General features: G+C 41.0%; 1 protein-coding gene and 1 long non-coding RNA gene across 6 annotated transcripts in view; one reads left to right on the top strand and one right to left on the bottom strand.

Moving 5' to 3' along the window:
• Positions 1 to 4: 4 nt before the first annotated feature.
• LOC113621642 (uncharacterized) lies at positions 5 to 5,895 on the top strand. The gene is made up of 2 exons (XR_003433248.1): positions 5 to 283; positions 5,594 to 5,895. It is a non-coding gene; the product is annotated as an uncharacterized LOC113621642 (long non-coding RNA).
• Positions 1,554 to 22,307, bottom strand: part of GPBP1L1 (GC-rich promoter binding protein 1 like 1) — a 57,563-nt gene continuing 36,809 nt past the window's right edge. For all 5 annotated transcript variants that reach the window (XM_027108698.1, XM_027108699.1, XM_027108697.1 and 2 more), the window contains exons 6-12: positions 15,795 to 15,867; positions 14,109 to 14,302; positions 6,209 to 6,349; positions 5,585 to 5,743; positions 4,299 to 4,423; positions 3,303 to 3,405; positions 1,554 to 2,450 (exon numbers count right to left, since the gene is read on the bottom strand). In XM_027108698.1, the coding sequence (XP_026964499.1) occupies positions 2,298 to 2,450; positions 3,303 to 3,405; positions 4,299 to 4,423; positions 5,585 to 5,743; positions 6,209 to 6,349; positions 14,109 to 14,302; positions 15,795 to 15,867 (948 nt within the window). In that variant the 3' untranslated portion in view covers positions 1,554 to 2,297. The remainder of the gene's footprint in view (positions 2,451 to 3,302; positions 3,406 to 4,298; positions 4,424 to 5,584; positions 5,744 to 6,208; positions 6,350 to 14,108; positions 14,303 to 15,794; positions 15,868 to 22,307) is intronic.

Genomic DNA, 22,307 nt, shown 5'->3' with positions numbered 1-22,307 from the left:
GTAAGCCATGGCCGCTGAGCCTGCGCGTCCGGAGCCTGTGCTCCGCAACGGGAGAGGCCACAACAGTGAGAGGCCCGCGTACTGCAAAAAAAACCTTTTCCTTGCACGGTGCCTCTCTGGAAGCAACATGTTTTGCATAACCAAGTCATACCAAGGCCCCCTAACTCCTAGTTCCTGCCCCTAAGCGCCGCCCTGCCGCCCCCACAAGATAATCAACACAGCTGAAGGAATGAAAGTTCTGGGAGAACACAATGAATCAGAAGAGGGAATCAAATACAGAAAGGTAAACTCTTCACTCAGGACTAGCCAGGGGCCACACAGGCCCCGTTCCTGCTGACCAGATTTCCCTGCCACCCCCACCCAAATATATGAATCCAACAGAGGCAGGAGTTCTGACCTAGCCCCATGTTTCTAAACAAGGCAGGTAGTGGTGCCCCTGCTCCCAGGTATGTAAGGCCAAGCTATGACTAGCAGCAGGTTACAAAGTGTTTCAAAGTATGTAATCTCAATTGTCCAGCTCAATTCCAAGTGGAAAAGAGGTACATTTTTAGAAATTTGTTCTGAGAAAGCTACTAAGTGGCAAAGCCGAAGACCAAACATATAGGATATCTCTATGTCAACCTACTTCTCATTTCCAATTTATAGCTCATTTTATAGTATTTCATTGACCCTACGATGCACACTTTTTCATATTTTAACACTGAAATCAGGATTCACAATTAATGGAGTGTCATAACTGGCAAGTTTTCTTATTAGTACATAAAATGTCTTAAAATAGATATACTCAATGAAATATGATATAGTTCTTTCTGTTCTATCTCAATCACCATTTCCACAGTTCATAATGTGCACTGCTTATACTACTAGCAGGAGAAGCCCCTACTAGCAGGAGAGACTACCGTACGTTATGGCACATAAGGTCTCTGCCTTCCTAGCCTTTAGAATCTAGCAATTATGCTGGTTACTCTACCTCTAGTCTCTACCCCTTCTGGAGCCTACACTACAAGTTAGTTTTACCCTTCTAACAAGTGGTCAGGCCTGTTATTCCTTTGCTTGTCTCCCATTAGAGCATGATCTCGGGCCTGTATATCCACTAGGGACCATGTGCTGTAGGGCTGGCTGAAGAGTGCCAGTTTCGGTATCTGTTGTTTAGTTTAACTTCTAATTGTCCATCAGATCTTGGCCTAAGGTTCCATTTTTTATGTAACCCTACTGAGCTGGGTGCTCCTTGCATTCCCAGGGCCTTGCACAATGCCCGGGACACCCTATGTTCTTATTTAGCAGAAAAATTGAGGCACAGACTTCCTTAAAAAATAGGCACACTGGTAAATACATGGGCAGTGAAAAACAGTTTCAGAAAGGAAACTTGGGTTTCTGATTTTATTACTGGTAGTTTATTGCACAGGTTTTTCTGCATCAAAAACATATCTGCTAAAAGGAGAAACAGGTGTGTCTGAATTCAGATTTCCCTCAGACCTCTAAAAGTAGTATTTCCCCTAAAAAAGAATCCACTCATCTAATTTTAAAGAAAATATACTTCTTACACAAGACAATCCAAACTGATGCAAAATATTTATTCCAAGTTAGTTATTTTATGCAGTAGTTTTCCCCCTCAACAGACTTGTGATAACCACATCTTTTAAATCTGTAAATAATGTTATCAAAATAATCTTAATCTTTGAAATCTCACAAAAATGTATATTTTACAATCCACCCTGAATATCAAGGCTGCAAGAATAACACATTTCCTATATCCAAATATTTTACAGCTGTACCCAGAAAGAAAAAAAAAAAGTGAAAAAACCATATATGCTGGGTTAAGGGCTAATGTTACCCGAGCAGCCAGAAATAAAATAAAATATCCAAATTATTAGCATTAATTTAATACAATTATAACTTCAATAGTCACTTTGTCATTGACAATGATTGATTGAGCACAGGGGTGAGTGCCCCAAGGGCTGGTAGTAGAAGCTGCTGCTGCAGACCAGTGTCTCCTCCTCTCTGCCCTGCCAGCTCCCACCTGTGCATCGCCCCATATATATTGTGTGTATGTGTGTGTGTTTTAAAAATCTTTCCCACCACATGAAGTTCTATTAAGCAGATAACAGGGAAGAACAACAAAAGCTAAACAAGCCAATCGCTCGCTCTCTCTTTGGGATATGATTATTTCCCTTGTGCATGAAGTATTCAACAACAACATAAGAAAAGGAAAAGGAAAAGAATGATTTCTTCTGTATAACCCCTAAATGCACAAGCTGAGTTTACTGGGTCAGATTTAACAGTAAGCATTTATAAGCCTACTTCCAGGCATCGTCATCAGATGTTTCACTGCTACTTGTTTCCGTGTCTGAGTCCTCAAACTCTGCTTTACAAGTGTTTCTCCAAGGGGAGAATAGGCTAGAACTTCGGCTCTGCAAGAAGCCATTCTTCCCAAAGCCATTTCTTCTCAGCTGTGGTTGGCAAGGGAAAGAAAGAAAAAGACAACCGTCAGTAACTACACTGGCCCATGGGACCTGGGAAAGCCCAGGTCTCAATTCAATTCTAGGCAGAATGTAGAGGGGGACCGTTCTAAGAGACTGAAGATTTCTTACAGCAGTGCTTTTCAAACTGTAATGTGCCAATTAATCACCTAAGGATCTCTTTAAAATGCAGACTGATTCAGTATGTCTGGGGTACAGTTTGAGATTTCCTATTTCGACAAGTTCTCAGGTGATGACAATGACAGGGGAACAGAGTTCTGAGTAGCAAAGTCTTTATGTCAACCTATACTTTTCTTTATAGGATTTTAACACCATTGTTATTTATGCTTTAAATATATACCACCTGAACGTAAGTTTCATGAAGTTTGTAGAGACCTGGCAGTGCTTTACTCAGAGAAAGAATGCAGGCATTTGTTGAAGAAATTCAGATAGGCTATTTGGCTTCTTGGCTCTGGCTGGACTACCAGAGGTAAACCACAGAGCTGGAAGCAGAGGGTTAGCCTGCTTAGCCGAACACCAAGGGCTCAGCCCATAACCTCAGGAATACAGCCTTGTGGTTCTGATAAGGAGCTAGAGCTTCCAGGATGAAATAACATACTGCTTTCTGAAATCTGCTAACTACTGACCTGGTTTTTGTGTCCACCACTGGCCTGGGCAGAATGAGATGCTCCTCCATATTTCTACAATGGCAACTTATTAAGTAACTTTTCTTTTTCAAGGTCTTTCTCACACCCTAAACTGGGGCTTCCTAAGGGCAATGATTGTCCTATCTCCTTTCTCTCCTAGTCATTAACTGGTCTCCAGCAAAAGTTTATGACATACCTCCTCTGTCTTCATGTGGAACTCTTTGAGCTCATCCTCTGTGAGGGGAAGGCAATTCTCATCATTTTCAGGATACTCCTGCCATCCCATTGCTTTCAATAACCTGGTAGAGGCAGGTCAGGCAAAAAAAATATACCTTTAAGCATAACTGAGAAATCCACAACTTTCCAGCCCAGGGGCAATGGTACCCACCTAGATGTTAGAGAAGAAACTGGGTTTTTCTTTTCTTCCCAGTGGGATAAGCTTTAATTATGACTACTTAGGTGCTTGGAATTAGATGGAGGGTCTCCGTAGTTGCTCTTTGGAGAGCATAAGAGCTATAGAGAAGGGACGGTAGAAGTAGCAGTATAGAGTCAAACTATCCCACAGACGAAACAGAAGAAATCTCACTTTGTCTCCTGTGAGCAAATTAGTACATAGCCACATGTACCTAAGTTCTCTTTTAATTTCATGGCACTGTGGACTCCATAACCTTGTGATCTTGTTGACCCCTTTTAAAGTTCCTCTGGACAGGAGCCCCTTTTCAGGAAGGTACTTGGCAGGCCCCATCTGCCATCCAGTTGCCCACACAGCTTGGCTGGCTCTGTGTTCAAGGCCCTCATTTAAAGAACAAGATCCATTACCTTCGGGCCTCATGAATCCCAAGGCCCCTTAAAGGGGTCTTGTGGTAACTTCTCACTTAGGCCAGGAGGGGCCAAGGGGCCACCACAACAGCACCAGGAAACAGGTCTCACCCCACCCCACCCCTTCCAACTGGAGCCGTAAACTGAGTCTGAAACTAAACTACAAGAATGCCTTGGAGAGGAGGGTCTGAAAACGCTAGCTGAGTCTGTAAAGGAATACCCAGTGGGCAACAGGCCAACCTGCGGCACACAGAGAGAACAAGGTGTGGTGCTGGGGGCACTTCTCTCTGTACGGGACTCTGAAATGCCTTAAGTATGTTGAAACTCCTTGTAGGCCATACACAGCATGCCTTGTGATCTGACCCTCACTTACCTGTGCTCTGCTTCCAAAGAGTGAGAGAGGACCTCCCCTTCGTCTTCTACGGGGAGATCAAGACCATTCTGATGACAGCCTTCCTCTCCATTTTCTTTTGGTTCAGGTGTGCTGTTGTCCTCTGACTGAAATAAGGAAAGGAAGGACATATTTGGTTTAATACCCCTTTGGGGCAAGATAAGCAATCTAAGAGATTAAGAAGTCAGAACCCAGGAAAATGCTTTCTAGAAGAGGATCTCAGCCAATAGGTTTTTCCCACTTAAAAACGAGAACTTGCTCATCTTGCTAATAAGATTTCCAAAGGATACTAACTGGCTACCATCTTAACTTCAGGTTATGGCAACTGTGGCAGAAGCTACTAGATGCCTATGCAATATCAATTTTCTATTCTTCCTTACTGATTTGGACTAAGGAACCAATGCGCTCAGCTTTTAAAAAGTTCACTTTCCTAGGCTCCCTTGCAGCTAGGAGTGGCTATTTGACAGTTGGCCAATAAAATGTAAGTGGAAATTGCAGGGGTGGCTTTTAAGAAAGCATTTAAAAAAGGGACAGACATCCGTTTTCAGGTTTTTGGCTCTGTCCTTTCCCTAACTAGAATGTGGATGGGAGCACAACTACCCTAGTTCCAAGGCGACCAAAACTTACAAGTTTCCTGATAATACGAATGAGCTGCCATTACCCTCTTGGACAGGGAACTCTAACCTTCCTGTTGCAGGATACCAAAAAGAAACCCTTTTGTTTTACGGTTCTGTTCGTCAGATTTTCTTATATTAGAATTAAATATAACCCTTAAAGGGACTTCCCTGGTGGTCCAGTGGGTAAGACTCTGTGCTCCCAATGCAGGGAGCCCGGGTTCAATCCCTGGTCAGGGAACTAGATCCTGCATGCATGCCACAGCTAAGAAGTCTGCATGCTGCAACTAAGAGTTTGCATGCCATAACTAAGACCTGGAGCAGCCAAAAAAAAAAAAAAAAAAAAAATATATATATATATATATATATATATGCTTCTATAATTTACCAACTTCTTACCAACTTCAATTCAAGGCTTAAGCAGTGCTGCCCTGTTTAAGAGCACTAAGTCCCAAGGCAGCTATCACTGAAATGAGCCCTAATTTGAAATATGCTGAACAAAGAACTGAACTCGCTTTATCACAGACTGTTACTCCTCCAGACAAATCTCTGTCATTTTAAAAATGTACCACATCTTTCTCGCTTAAAAACAAAAAGCACATGTATAACATAGAAGAACACTTATGTTGCCCCAGAAAAACCCTTTGCTCTTACATCCTCCAGCTTCTCACAGTCTCTGCTCTCTGAGAAGTCTCCATTCCGGTCATCCTTCAGAGTCTTCAGGAACTCGCTCTTCCTGTCAGTAGTTCGGCGGGTCAACTTGGTCAGACGAGAGGAGCTGATCTCAATTGGAGGAGTGGTGCTGGCGGGGCTCTGGGCAAATACCACAAATAGGTTGCTCTTGACAGCAAAGAGTAAGTACTGGGATTCTCTAGGTCACTTCTACAAGGTACTGCTTTCCAGAATCTGGTAGCCTATTTATCACTCTTTTACCAAAAATAAACTATCCTTTTCATTTAAACAGACTTCAGCTCTGCTGAGTTCTTACAGTTAAAACCCGATGGTTTAAATAGCACCTCTCCGATCTTTCTCCAGATGCCAGCATAACGCCAGTCAAACACAGGCCAACCATGGTTTACCAAAGGGCAATGACCCCACCCAGCTACTGCCCATCTTTGGATGCTGATGGGAATCACCAGTAAAAAAAAATGACTTTGAGCTAAGCATAACTACAAAGGAAATGGAGTCAGAGCTGTACACGTCACAACACTTACCTCAGTTTAAGTAAACGGGAAATGGCAACTTTAGAAAAGGCTGCTTAGCTTTATTCTCACTCACCTCTTTGGGAGAGCTTAAAACTATACCACCAGCCAGTACTACTGGTTTGGTAACAGAGATTGGACTGGTAAAAGCAGACTCCCGGCTAGAGGAAAGGGATCCTGATTTGTGTTCCATTCTGTTAGCTTTCCACGCACTGGGCTACATGGGAAGAGAGAACAAATCAGTCAGAACAGCATGCAGACAGAAGCTCAGCCTGTAAGATCATAAGGAGTGATATGTTATGTGCAAACATGAATTCCAAGAGTTCACCTGTCTCAACACGATTGGGAGGTATATAACCTTGAAGGAAAAAGGCAGACAGGAACCAGAAAAGCCATGGGATATTAACAGGTATTTCTCAAAAACAGAGCCCTAGTCCAATAAGCCTGGGAGATGCTAGGCTGAATATAGTTCGACAACAGGTTTCTTTTACTGTGCTGTTTCTCAAAGCACTTAACTATATATGTGAATTGAGAGGCAGATATACTACATAGCATTTTCTAAACTTATTTGACCCTCCCCAAATGTTTTCTTTTATAGTGTGCTGTTTGTTAACCTCTGATGTAATCCTGACAACCCCCCACCCCTGCCTCCAAAGAGCACATCAGAAAAATGATGTTTTCTAGGAACACTGATGGCAGGAGGCTAGTTACAGGCCAGGGTGGGCAATATAAATGGCTGGACAATCCTGGTTTAGTCCAGAGGTCCTTCTTTTGCTCGGTCTTGTGGGGTCTGGGCCCATTCTGTCACTCTGGCCCTGACCCCAACTATGATGGCAGCAGAGTGTAGATGGAATACTCCATTTTTCCTGAGTCAATCACTCTTGTCTGAGGCACATCAATGGAGTGAGGCTAAAGAAAGTAAAAAAGTCTGTTTTTCCAAAATGAAACAATTAGAACCAAGAGATCTCTAGGACAAAGGAAGGGTCTGAGTGAAAAGGATTTCTTTCTTGTTATTAAAGAAGATAATATAGGCTAAAGAAAGGAATAAACTTCACAGAGTTATCTACTATGTACCAGATGCTTGATCTATTTTATTTAATTCTTAACCCAATCAGGTATAATTATGTCAAATTTTTACAGAGAATTACACTGACATTAAGAAAGTTATGTAATTTGTCTGAGGTTACTCAACTAGGATACAATATTGTTTTCCACAATGCCTCCAAAAAGAGCATGCCAGCAGATAAAAGAGACAACGACCTAACTGGAATGGAAATTAATTTTTTTCTTGCACTGATGAAAATCTAAAGATGGCTGCTTATTCAGGTTAAATATCAAAGACAATAGTTTCCCAGAGTTGCACAGGGTCACCAGATGCCTTGTCTTTTAATATTGCCACCTCAGGGCACAGAAACAGGTGAGTGTCTGCCACAGTAGTATGATAGTTTTACCAGACAGTGTTACGTGCAACAGGATACTGACATCTCTTTCCAACTTTATTCCAACTTAATTTTCAGTAATTCAAACACTATATTATATAGTGTTTGGTTGCTCACTAGAGAAAACCATTATGCCCTGTACCCCCTTTATTAGAGGAATTATATATGTAGAAATCCACTGAGGTGAGGCACAAACTATTATGTATAAAATAAGCTACAAGGATATATTGTACAACATGAGGAATAATGGAGTATAACCTTTGAAAATTATGAATCACTATATTGTACACCTGTAACTTATATATTGTACATCAACCACACTTCAGTCAATCAATAAAGGAAGGAAAAAAAAGGAATCCACTAAAGTGAATCACGTATCAGCTGCTGTTTTCTTTTTAAAATATCCTCTCCTTTTCTCCTAACTCCAAATCAACCTCAACTCTCCACCTCAAATGATCTTGTCTTCTACTGGACTGACGTCAGAAGATCCGGGGATTCCCTGGTGGCGCAGTGGTTAAGAATCCGCCTGCCAATGCGGGGTACGTGGGTTCGATCCCTGGCCTGGGAAGATCCCACATGCCATGGAGCAACTAAGTCCGTGTGCCACAACTACTGAGCCTGTGCTCTAGAGCCTGTGAGCCACAACTACTGAAGCCAGCGCACCTAGAGCCTGTGCTCTGCGACAAGAGAAGCCACTGCAATGAGAAGCCCGCACACCACAAAGAAGAGTAGCCCCTGCCTGCCCCAACTAGAGAAAGCCTACGTGCAGCAATGAAGACCCAATGCAGCCAAAAATAAATTAAAAAATAAAATAAAGTTATTAAAAAAAAAAATTTCGTCACTGGATCCAAACTCTCCCCAATTCTCTCCTTTGCATCTCAAGTTCCTTTGATAGGTCCCCCTCCCTTTCTACCATTCTACATCCATTTGTTCTCATTCCTTTATGAATTTATCAATTATTTCTCCTTTGTATCTTTAATCTCTTTCTCTCTAGTAAGTTCTTCCATTTTATCTACAAACATGCTAAGCCACCTTACTGAAGCGAAGGGGGAAAAAACAAAGATATATTTTCCCTTTTACTACAATCCTTTTATTTCCAAACTTTTCTGCATAATTCAGTATCTGCTGCCTTTCACTTGTTCATTCTTACTATTTAATTCCTTGCAACACTCAACTCTATCCCCATTTTAATGAAACAGCTCTTTCAATAAATAAGCAAAAATCTTGTCTTCATATTACATTCAATGGTCAGCTTTAAAATATCTTTTTGTAGAAGGAGAGATTACTTGTTACCTATCTTTTCTGAACCTGTCCCTCTTTCCCTTCTCAATTCCCTGATGCTTCATTCTCTTCTCGCCTCCTGAATTCCTTTCAGTGGATGTAGGCATACTCAGTGCTCTTCTACTGCAATCTGTTCCTAGGTGAACTTCATTAGAAAAACTAGTTATTTGTAATTGTTTAATCATTCAAATTGTTAAAATCATGGAGCTAATGTGACCCCTAAACTCTCACCTGAGCTTTTATAAAGACCTCCATCATCTGGCTTTAGTCTTACTTCTCCCCACCACTTCCCAACTACCAGCCATCCACTTGTCTTTTCCCAGACATGGCATGTTTTGCCTCCTTTTTTTACTTTATTTTATTTTATTTTATTTTATTTATTTTTGGCTGTGCTGCGTCTTCATTGCTGCGTGTGGTCTTTCTCTAGTTGCGGTGAGCGGGGGCTACTCTTCCGTGCAGTGTGTGGGCTTCTCACTGCGGTGGCTTCTCCTGTTGCAGAGCATGGGCTCTAGGCATGCAAGTTTCAGTAGCTGTGGCACACGCAGGCTCAGTAGTTGTGGCTCGCAGGCTCTAGAGCGCAGGCTCAGTAGTTCTGGCGCACAGGCTTTGTTGCTCTGTGGCATGTGGGATCTTCCTGGACCAGGGCTTGAACCCGTGTCCCCTGCATTGGCAGGCGGATTCTTAACCACTGTGCACCAAGGAAGCCGCCCTCCCCCCGCTTTTTTGGTAACAAAGAGCTCCTCTGCCTGGAATGCCCCACCAACTTGCTCCTTAACAAACTCCTACTGTTTTTTTTTTCTTCTGGCTGCTCTGGGTCTTCGTTGCGGCGCGCAGGCTTCTCTCTAGTTGCTGCGCGTGGGCTTAGTTGCCCTGTGGCATGTGGGATCTTAGTTCCCCGACCATGGATCAAACCCACATCCCCTGCATTGGAAGGCGGATTCCCAACCACTGGACCACCAGGGAAGTCTGTCTCCTACTGTTTTAAAACTACCATTTGTTGACTAGTTTAGGATATGTCAGTACTATATTCCAAGTACTTCGAGTGGCATGAAGTCTGACTCTAAAACCAGAATTCTCATCCTCCTCTCTCCTTTTTATGCTTCAAGATGGGAAGCATTCTGGGGCAGTGGAAAGAGCCCTAGTTGAAGTTAGACAAACCTTGTTTTAGAGTCCCAAACTCCATAATTTTATTAGCAATGTAACCTCATATATTACATAATTTTCTACATCCTAGGATTAAGGTAAATGTTATATGTAAAAGGCCTAGTGAATGTCCTGGAACATAGTAAGATGTCAACGAATGGTAGTTCTCTTTCCTTTGCTACTTCAAAACCCAGTTCAGGGCTTCCCTGGTGGCGCAGTGGTTGAGAGTCCGCCTGCCGATGCAGGGGACACGGGTTCGTGCCCCGGTCCGGGAGGATCCCACGTGCCGCGGAGCGGCTGGGCCCGTGGGCCATGGCCGCTGAGCCTGCGCGTCCGGTGCCTGTGCTCCGCAACGGGAGAGGCCCGCGTACCGCAAAAAAAAAAAAAAAAAAAAAACACACCAGTTCAAATATGACCTCATCTGTAAAGGCTCTGAGGACCCTCTCCAGGCAGGGCAGTGCAATTATTTTTTATATGTGTCTCTTCACTAGACAGCAACTCTTTGAGATTATTTTTCTGACTCTAGTGGCATATAGCTTTTAAATACACAAATATTCGATGTTTAATAACTGTTGAACGCGTAGAGAAAATGAATGAATGGATAAATCCACACCTGCATACTAGTTATCTCATCTCTGCCTTCCTCTAACATCTCACATTCAAGGGTCCCAGAACCACTCTCATCAACTTTTCCTGAAAACTCTGCTTTCTCTCTTCTCTAACTTCAGTGAAATGGTTCCACAGTTATCCCAGTTTCCTGGGGATGAATGCTCAGTGTCCTGTTTTCCTCCTCTGATTTGCTTCCCACTGTGTGCCATCACCACCTCCCTTCTCTGCTCACTTGCATCATCCCTGTTCAGGCTTCACTACCTTTTGCAAGGATAGTTAACAGCAGACTTTAGTTTTCTTATCTTCATTCTATCCTCAACTCAGTTCTACAGAACAGGGCTAAACTGATCTTAAGCTCTGTGTTATGACTTTTATCCTTGTCACTTCTTCTTCCCCAAAAGACTTCTAAGATCCTTGAGGATATGAGTTTGTCTCACTCATTATTTTTTATTTTTATTTTTTTGCGGTACACGGGCCTCTCACTGTTGTGGCCTCTCCCGTTGCGGAGCACAGGCTCCGGACACACAGGCTCAGTGGCCATGGCTCACGGGCCCAGCTGCTCCGCGGCATGTGGGATCTTCCTGGACCGGGGCTCAAACCCGTGTCCCCTGCATCGGTAGGCGGACTCTCAACCACTGAGCCACCAGGGAAGCCCTGTCTCACTCATTATTATACTCTTCTTCTGTTGCCTAACGGAATGCTTGCAGACATTTCACATGAAGTTAACACTTACGAAAACTTTATAAACTCTAAAGGAATGGAACAAACAAAAGGTATGCTGCCATGCTGATAATAATAGCTACCATTTATTACCACTTACAAGTACCTCATTTACTCCTCAAAAAACCCTTAAAAGACAGGCACTACTACCTCCACTTTACATGATGAAATTGAGATTCATAATGTTAGAAACTTGCCCGAGGTTGTATCACAAAGAAGGAGCAAAGTGTCATCTGTCTACTTCAAAGCCCTGCAGTTAATTTCCATGCCACAGTTTCTTTCTTTTTTTTTTGCGGTATGCGGGCCTCTCACTGTTGTGGCCTCTCCTGTTGCGGAGCACAGGCTCCGGACGCGCAGGCTCAGTGGCCATGGCTCATGGGCCCAGCCGCTCTGCGGCATGTGGGATCTTCCTGGACTGGGGCACGAACCCGTGTCCCCTGCATCGGCAGACTCTCAACCACTGAGCCACCAGGGAAGCCCCAGTTTCTTTCTTTATAGGAGTTGCTCTCTTGACTGAATTCATATTCTTTTCCTTCTACATCAGAGGAACAAGTATCCTAAACCCCTTTCAAAAATAATTCCATTTGTCAATCAGTTTATTCCCATTCATTTCTTCTTGGGCCATGATCCTTTAATGACCTTTCAAGTATATTTCAAGTTGTCCCCAGTCACTTCTTCCTACAGATTTTCTTCACCCTTTCACTTAACTTTACCACCACCTATATTCTGTTCCCTTTTACTGTCAAGTCTCAAAGGTGCCACTACTTCCACTTCCACTCACATAATTCCAGAATCCTCTGAAATCTTGTTTTTCAGCCTTACACTACTCTCCTAAAACCTCAACTCAAAGGTCACCAAAAACTTTCCAACTGCTAAGGTCCAAATCCCCTCTGTTATTTCCCTCAACCTATTGGCAGCAATTGACAAGTGCTGACAACGCCAGCTGCCATCTTAAATTCACCCACCCAGAAGTGTGATAGCATACGATTTTTTCTATGTCTGAATTACAATTTCTTAATCCTGTTGACTATGTTGTTATTTTCCTAATATTTATGAAATATTAAGTATTTCCCCAAGTCTTTTTGTCCCATTCTTTACTCTTCTTCTATCCTCTTTCCCTCAGAGATCTTATCTACACTGAAAGCTTCATTAACACTAGGATAATGACCCTCAGTCCTGGTATTTTTCCAGTGCTACCAGGTAATCAGAATGGTTCATTCCGTATCCCTCATATATGCCCAGTGTTTTCTATTTTCAGAACATTTTATTTAACCACCTCTTCTAACCTGTAATACTCTCCAGACTTTCCCTGACTATCCAAATCTGGACCATCCTCCAAAGATCTGTTCAAATTAGTTTTTCAGTAAAATTTCCCTTGATGGTCATAGTCTAAGCTGATCCTTGCTCCTCTGAACTGTGTAAATAGATAAAGTGTTTAATTAATTTAGTTATTCCAAATCTGTTTAAGATTTGTTTTTAGAATTTGTTATTTTATTTCATACACAATCACATGACCTTATATTGTTATATCTTGTCATCCCTATTAGACTTTTAGCCCATGGAGGGTGAGGACCAATGTTGTACTTTGTGTTGCTCTTAAGTACCAAACAAGTGCTTGCACACACAGAAAAGTGAATTAATGCTAACTGTTTTTTCTCTCAATAACACAGTAAATTTAATTGTTTCCTTACAGTGGCTGGAATTCATTCAAGCAATTATTGTGTGCTTTTGTGAGGGTGCTAGGGATACAAATATGAAAAAGACCTGAAGCCTTTAAGGAGATTACAACCAAATGAAGAAATAGATGCAATAAATATTGTGATTAGAGACAGAGTGCTATTCAATCAGATACAAGGCTTAATTAGATCTTTAGATGTATGTGATAGAAAAGGATTCAGAGAGTATGACATAAACACGTAGGAAAATTTCCCAGGTAAGAAAACAAAGGGCAGTAAAAGACAGATTAGGCTTAGGCTATATAGAATTATACACACCAGTGCTCAGGAGTCTGGACACTGTATTATAACATCAGGGGTTGCTAAGTCATGACCCTTGGGCCAAAACTGGCCTGAGGCCTATTTTTGTATGGCCCATGAGCTAATAATGTTTTTTACATTTTTAAATGGTTGAAAAAAAAAAGAAAAGAAAAAGAATATATTACAAAAAGACCATATGTCATATGTGACCAACAAAGCCTAAAATATCTATCATCTGACCCTTTACAGATAAAGTTTACCAACCCCTGCTATACAGATGGTTTGGAATCACTTAGGGGACTTAATGCGAGGGGATGTGATATATTCAAACTGTTTTAGGATAATCATTCTGGCAGTTCTGTGTAAGATAAAATACAGAGAAATGAGGAAATAGAAGGGTACACTACAACAGTAAATGTGAGATGACAAGGGCATATCATAGAGGAAAAAACTGATGGGGATTTTATATAACTGCTTGGGAGAGGGGAATGAGTAAGAAAGAGGAAGAAAGCAGCAGCCATGATACTCAGCTACGTGACCAGATGAATGTTGGTGTTATTAATGAAAACAGCAAATCAAGAGAAGCAGGTTTATGAGATGAAGCTAATGAGTATGAGAGGCCTACTAAAAATGTAGTTGGCAGCAGAAGAGAGTTTGGAGACAGTAAAATACTATACATAGAACTTAATGGCACCAAATGAATATCTGATGAGTGACTCAACAGGAAAAAATAAATTTACTAAATTTTTTTCTTATTTATTCTCCCACCTCTGCTGTATAAGGTTCTTACACTGATTCCAAATCATACCTTGGATGGAGGTGGTACAGGCTTAGGAACCAGGTTCTTATAGACACTTGGAACCATGGTTGACAATTTGTTTCCATTTGCATGGTGAGATCCTGGTGAGGTGAATGCAGCAGAGAAGGCAGCAGCAGGATCTTCTTTGGAAACTTTTTTGATGACTAGCATTTTGGAGGGCTGCTTGGCACTAGGTGGGTTTTCTGTGAAATACAATAGTGGAGAGACAAAAGAATGTCAAACCTATTGGTTAACACAAAGCATAGTTCAAACAAAGGCCTCACTTTGTACAAAGAGCTGACAGTTGAGACTAAGTGACAAACATTTCCTGGTATGCACTTAACAGATACTCTCAAAAGTGACACTTACCCAGGAACTGTAGGAAAAAAGGCAACATAAGAAAACACTTGTTTCTAAATTCATAATCAACCAAAAAGCCCAAAGATGTTAGGAGTCTTTCAGGGGTACAGCATGTCTCATGCACGGTGTGATCACTCAGGCATAGACCAAACAAGAATATATATCCAAGGATAGCTACTCCTGTCAGCATGAGAACACAGAGAGATGAGGAAACTGGAGAAAGGAGTCTGCTATGGGACCTTCTGATGAGGCAAACTGGAGCAAAGCTATACATTAACAAAGGGGAAATGGTACAGCAATTGCCCTTAATCCTGTAACTCAAGATCCAAACCCAGTATTTAGATACACTAAAGCCTTCCTAATAAGATGCCTGGCTACTGAACATATCTAATGTAGGAACTAGGAGAGTACAATTTGTAAATGCCAAAGATCCCAATGCCACAGGATCAGGTTTGGTTTGAAATACACTGATTTTTCTACTAACTATTTTTTTTTTTTTTTTTTTTGGTGGTACGCGGGCCTCTCGCTGTTGTGGTCTCTCCCGTTGCGGAGCACAGGCTCCGGACGCGCAGGCTCAGCGGCCATGGCTCACGGGCCCAGCCGCTCCGCGGCATGTGGGACCTTCCCGGTCTGGGGCACGAACCCATGTCCCCTGCATCGGCAGGCGGACTCTCAACCACTGTGCCACCAGGGAAGCCCTCTACTAACTTTTTATAAGGCTAGTTATTAGGAACATATATATATAAATGTGTGCATTTATAGGTTTCCCCCTGCCCTATACAACAGACATCATTGATAATTGCCAAAAACAAAAACAACACCCCACTCAGCTAACGGAACCTGGTTGAACAAAATGTTCTCTGGGACGTGGTATTATTTAGCCTTTCAAAGAACACTTTAGAAGAGTAGTTAGTAATATGAAAGAATGGTTAGAATATAGTTGTCTACCAAATATTAAGGAGACAACTATAATACATTAAAATTCAATTTAATTGTTATAAGCAAATTAGCAACATTAAAAATTACTTCTAAAAAAATTACTTCTTATGAGCATATTATATTATTCTCCCTTTGCTTAAAATCTGCTTTCAAATTCAGGGCTCTACAAGCTCTCAATTGTCTGTATTCTGACTCTACTACCATTACATCTCAATGGTATTTTGGGGGGCAGAGTAAGAGCTAGGCAGAGTTAGTTACCATGTGCAAATGGATGAGAAGAGAAACCAGAGATAAAGAAACAAACGAATAAAAAAACAGATAAAGAATTTTTTCTCCTCTCCCTGCTAATAAGAAAAATTTAAAGTTGTGCCTTTAAAAATGGCAAAATCTACCTACCCCACACTCCAGAAGGGGTCCCAATAGGTCTGCATGGCTGATTCTGTTTGCCAGCTTCTGGATTCAAAGAAGGCTAGGAAAAAAGGGGTATTAATGGTTGATATAGAAAACTAATCATTTCAGCACTTTTTGCAAAGTAGCATTCACCATGGAACCTATCAAATACTGATAACTATATATCAGCAGTACTCTAACACTGTATTCAGAATTAACAAATAAACAGACGACACTGGAATGCAAAATCAATCTCAGGCTCTCTTGGCTTTCATTTCCTTTAATATGAGAGGATAAAAAAATTTTTTTTAAATAAACAGAGTAAGTGTGCAAGTTCTCATCTTCCTGTAGGATATGTATGCCAACTAAGGAGGCACAGAAAGCTGAATGAACAAGAAAGTGAATTACTTTTCTCAGATTTAAGGAGCATAATCTGGTCAGTGAAATGTGAGTATTCATAGCATTTCTAATGAGACTGCTTTAGGGCAGAGGCACACCATGTGCTAGGAATACAAAGGCAATTAAGAAGAATCCTTATCCCCACAAGGGTCAGTCTTACTACAAAGATAAACTTGTAGACCAGTAAGTATAATAAAAGGTTATGGGGGGACTTCCCTGGCAGTCCAGTGGTTAAGACCTCACCTTCCAATGCAGGGGGTGCAGGTCTGATCCCTGGTCAGGGAGCTAAGATCCCACATGCCTCACGGCCAAAAAGCCAAAACATAAAACAGAAGCAATATTGTAACAAATTCAATAAAGACTTCAAAAATGGTCCACATCAAAAAAAAAAAAAAAGATTATAGGGACTATGATAAAAATTCACATTAGGGAAGAAGGAGTACTAAGGAAGGAATAGTCAATTCCACTAGAAAGAGAAGTGCTATCAGAAAAGGTTTCATTAGAGGAGACTAAGAAGAATCCTTAATGATGAATTCCAAAGCTGGAAAACGGGTGATTCCAGGAACAGAATGCTGAATGAACACCAAGACAGGAAAAACATGAAAAAGAGATCTGCAAATAGTTCAGCATTAGTGCTAGGGAATGAGAGGGCCTTTCTTTGGGGAAAGAGATGTCTGGCAAAGTAGGTAAGAGCCAGCCTGTGGAGTATTTTTAAGGGAGATTGAATTTTATTCTTTAGGGATGGGAATCCATCTCTCATGCAGAGTTAACATGATCCAACCATTAGTTTACAAGTCTGGTAGCAGCTTGAAGGATGTATTTCAGGGCTATAAACAACTAGGAGACTATTAGGAGACCAGTTTCCTAGTACAGGAAAGTATGAAGGCGACAGGAGTAGAGGAAGAGATGATGGGAAGGATCGAGAAGTGTTAAGAGTCACAGACTCAACTTAATAACGAATTGCATGGGGGTGTGAGGATGACACTGGTGCCCAAACCCAAACTTTACAATCTGGTACAGAGTAGGAAAATGGCTTTTCAGCACAAATGACCACGGGACATTAAACAAGAAATAGAAAGAGGCACAGAATCGACTGCAGAGCTTCTGAATCAAAACCTCCAGAAGTGGGGCCCCAGCAGGTGTATATTTTCAACCTGTCAAGAGGAGACCCACTAGCATAGAGCAAGCACAGATACAATCTGAACTATTAATTCAGTATACAAATGGACAAATCAGACAGAATATGGACAGGTAAATACACTCTTCTGGATGGAATAGTAAAGGCAAAAGGAGTCTAGATGAATAAAGTATGACAGAGTAAAAAATCCTTGGCTCACATTTTCTTTGAGTATTCTAATTGTTACACCATTGACTTGTATTATAAAGCTTTGTTGTCAAATTGTGTCTGATTTTCTTTCTGTTATAAGTGACTTGTTCTTTATGTCTGGATGTCCGAAGGATATTTTTCTTCTAAGTGTTGGCTGTTCTGGCTGTCCTTTCAATTTGTAGTTTCAAGTCTTACTGTATTTCATGAAATTATTCTTGAATTATACTTTTTAGCACCTAAGCTATTCACGTTTGTTATTTTATATTATTATTATATTATTTTTTGCAGGGGAGATCTTTTGGATTTTTTTTTTGCCAAATTTCTGTATCTTTTTTTTTCAATTCTTAATTTTAATCTATTTGTTTTTTCTTCATTTAAAAAGCTTCCTTTGTCTAATTCTTGAAAAACACTAGTGTTTATTGTCTTGTGCTCCTTATTTAGTCTTCATTTTTCTGAAATCTTTTATTACTTCTTTCCCAAGGTCTAGCACTGTGAAATTTTCTGGTTATGTCGTTCTTGTACCATTTGCTTATGGTTCTTATCCGTTTTGTGCACGTCTTACAGGTGTAAGTGCATTGCCTGTAGAAACGTTACTCTGTTCCTTATTCTCTTGATCCTATTATGTTGTTTATTTTTATGTGATCAATTTTTGTGAATGTGGATCAAGATAGCTTTCTAACATCACACTTTATAACTCTCTTCTGTTGTCTTCATGAAGTGCTCAAAAAGATGGCACACTTTCTTTGATGTCCCGGCTCACCTCCTCCTCCCCATGCCTTGTACCTGAACCTTCTCTTCCCTTTGTCTCTACTGTCTCTGTCCCTGCAGCTCAGTCTGGATTCTATTTCCAACAGTTTTGTCCTCAGTGAGGGGCTTTGTTCTGGATGGGAATATTGGCTAGTTAGTATTAAATGTGATAGAACTCTGTGTTGAACTTTATTGCCTCTTGGTTCCAAAGTCATCCTTTCTGCTTGCTCTGTGTAAATGAATCTGGGCACTTTAAAAACTTTCCCTTTGTTAATTTGCTGGCATGTTAATTTTGTCAGTAGAGCTCAAGGAGAGACTTTTGCTTCTTGTTCCTGTGTGCTTACTCAGCACGTTCCTGCAGCACTCTGCTCCTGCTAAGCCAGGTTCTAAAGTACAAGTGAGCGCTGACTTGAGTGGTTTTGTAGCAGTGACATATCCCATGAACAGCTTTACGAGGTACTCTAGAGGGCAGATTTTCAGCATGTTCCCTGGAGAAGCACCTTAGCAACTGCTCTGCCATTCAGTGAGCCACAGCTAAGCCCTTTCTGATAAGGTTTGGATCTCAATCCTGGGGTGGTGATGGGGCAACAGGGGACTCTTCCTTGGGCACTCTGTCTTAGCCCAAGGGTTAGTGGCTGCTCCTTGTATCTGCCAATTCTTTATAGTTTTTTAGAACTCTATATTCTTTATAAGTTCTTTATATTCTTTAGGGTTCTCTTTACTATTTACTAGCCAATCACTCATTACCCCATCCTGTTACAGTTAATAATTCTTTATATTAACCTTCCTTGTTCGAATTATTGTGTGATTTCTCTCTGCTGATTGGTCCAGTCAGACCCTTTACACCTTATCCCAGAACATCTCTGTATTTACTAGTTTTGGGAATATGGAAAACCACTCCTAATTTCTAGCTGCTCTTCTCAAATGTTCTCTAAGCTTTCTAGAACAATTACTGGCTCTTCTGGAAACCCTAGGGTTGTAAGATGTCCTGTTGCTTCCTTCAATTTCTCCTGCACAACTGCTAACACAATACCAGTCACGTTTTATAGCTTTTAGTGGTTTGTCTCTATGTTGTGATACTTCACTTTATTTTGGTGTAGATGACATCCATGGATTTTTTGAGTATAATTAAAAAAAAAAAATCTATCTTCTATCTACCTACCTACCTACTTACCTAATCTATCTTTTATTTGGCTGTGTTGGGTCTTAATTGTGGCACGTGGGATCTTTTGTTGTGGCTCAGAGGCTCTTCGATGCAGTGTGCGGGCTTCTCTCTAGTTGTGGTGTGCGGGCTCCAGAGCACGCAGGCTCTCTAGTTGTGGCGCTCGGGCTTAGTTGCCCTGCAGCATGAGGCATCTTAGTTCCCTGACCAGGGATCGAACTGGCGTCCCCTGCATTGCAAGACTGATTCTTAACCACTGGACCACCAGGGAAGTCCCTGTCCATGGATTTTTTTGGTTCTTCAATCCTAGTTGCTTTGTGTTCTTTCTTAACTTATTCCTTAATTTCAGACTTACAAAATAATTGCAAATATAATACAAAGAATTCCTGTATATCGTGCATCTACAGTCTCATGTCAACATTTTACCACATTTATTCCACAATTCTCTGTAAATATATATTTTTCCTGAACTATCTGCAGGTTGAAGAACTTGAAGGATATTCTCTTACATAATCATAGTACAATTATAAAAATCAGGAAATTAACATTAATAAATACTATTATCTAATCTACAACTCTTATTCAAACTGTAACACTGATACTTTTACAGGAAAACAAAGTTTAAAATCACTGTTTTTCCCTCATCCAGTATCCAGTCTAGGTTTACATGTTGTCTTTAATTGTCCTATCTCTTTAGTCTTCTTTAATCTGGAACTTTTCCCACCATGACCATAACTTTTTTTTTTTTTTGCGGTACACGGGCCTCTCACTGTTGTGGCCTCTCCCGTCGTGGAGCACAGGCTCCGGATGCGCAGGCTCAGTGGCCATGGCTCATGGGCCCAGCCGCTCCGCGGAATGTGGGATCTTCCCGGACCAGGGCATGAACCCGTGTCCCGCGCATCAGCAGGCGGACTTTCAACCACTGTGCCACCACGGAAGCCCCGACCATAACTTTTTAAAAGAGTACTCAGCCTAGTTCTTTTGTAGAATCTTTTAAAATTCTTTTATAGAAACCTCAATTTGAGTTTGTGTGATTTTTCCTCATGGTTAGATTCAGGTTATGAATTTTTGGAGGGCACTCCTCAGTGAATCACATCAGGAGGCTTGTGTTATGTTTGTTCCATGACCGGTGACATAAATCTATTTTTTAATCAAACAACATTTACACACAATGAAATGCACCAAGTATACCATTCCATGAGTTTTGAAAAATACTTATACCCCCCCAAATCTATAAAGATAAAGCTACTTTCTACAACTGGAAAGTTTCCTAATGCCCTTCCCCAATCTCCACTCCACACAGGCAACCACTGTTTTTCTTACCATAGATTATTTGCCTATTCTAGAATGTCTTATAAATGGAATCATACAGTATGTACCTTATTGTTTAAAGCTTCACTGAGATTCATCATGTTGTTTTATCAGTCATTCTTTTTTATTACTGCATAAGTAGCCCATTACATGATTGTACCACAATTTTTCTATTCCTGTTTTGATAGACATTTAAATTATTTCCTGGGAATTCCCTGGCGGTCCAGTGGTTAGGACTCTGTGCTTTCACTGCTGAGGGCTTGGGTTCAATCTCTGGTCAGGGAACTAAGATCCCACAAGCCACACAGCACGGCAGCAAAAAAAAAAAAAAAAAAAAAAAAATCCCAGTTTTGTGTTACTATGAATAAAATTACAATAAATGTACACAGATTTTCATTTCTCTTTAGCAAATACCTAGAAATGGAAGTACTGGGTCACAGGGTAAAGTTTATGCTTAGTTTTATAAGAAACTGTCAGACCTTCCTTTTCATAAAATGGTTGTACTACTACACACTCCTGCTAACAATGTATGAGACTTCCACGTGCTCAAAAATGTCACCAAATTTAGTATTTTCAGACTTTTAAATATTAGCTATCCTGGTGGGTGTGCAGCAGTATCTCACAGTGGTCTTAATTTGAATTTCCACATTTCCCTTATGATTAATGACACTGACCATTTTTTTCATGTGCCTACTGGCCATTCATCTATCTTCCTTTGTGAAGCATCTGTTCAAATCTTGTTTATGTTTTTAAAAAAACTGAGTTGTAGGAGTTATTCACATTATGGGAACAGGCCCCTTTTCAAATCTATGTTCTGCAAATATTTTCTCTGAGTCTGTGAAATAAGCAGAAGTTTTAAATTTTGATGAAGCCTGATTTATCAATGTTTTCCCCTTTATGGTTATTGCTCCCTGGGTCCAAAGAAATCTTTTTATTTTTTTTTAACCCCCTATGTGAGAAAGATATTCTCCTAAGTTTTCTTAGTTTCAGGCCTTACATTTAGGTCTGTAATTCATCTCAAATTCATTTTTTTGTATGCTAGGTGGTAGGGGTAGAGAAGATACACACACACCCCTATATCTATAGATATAGTTCCAGCACAGTTTGTTAAAAACACATTTCTGGGCTTCCCTGGTGGCGCAGTGGTTGAGAGTCTGCCTGCCGATGCAGGGGACATGGGTTCGTGCCCCGGTCAGGGAAGATCCCACATGCCGCGGAGCGGGCTCGCTGAGCCTATGCTCTGCAATGGGAGAGGCCACAACAGTGAGAGGCCCACGTACTTCAAAAACAAAAAAAAAAACACATTTCTTTCTGCATGCCTCCCAGAGTGGCCATTTTTAAAAAATAAATAAAAAAAAAATAAAAAATATTAAAAACCCTGGACTTCCCTGGTTGGTACAGTGGCTAAGACACCACGCTCCCAATGCAGGGGGCCCAGGTTCGATCCCTGGTCAGGGAACTAGATCCCACATGCCACAACTAAGAGTTCACATACCGCAACTAAAAAGATCGTGCGTGCAGCAACTAAAGATCCCATGTGCCACAACTAAGACCCGGCAAAGCCAAATAAAAA

Source organism: Aethalodelphis obliquidens, unplaced genomic scaffold, assembly GCF_003676395.1.
Source record: "Aethalodelphis obliquidens isolate GAN/ISIS:26980383/991018 unplaced genomic scaffold, ASM367639v1 scaffold9, whole genome shotgun sequence".
NCBI classification, from domain to species: domain Eukaryota; kingdom Metazoa; phylum Chordata; class Mammalia; order Artiodactyla; family Delphinidae; genus Aethalodelphis; species Aethalodelphis obliquidens.
Note: the sequence above shows the minus strand (reverse complement) of the source record. Positions and strands in the feature narration are given on the sequence as shown.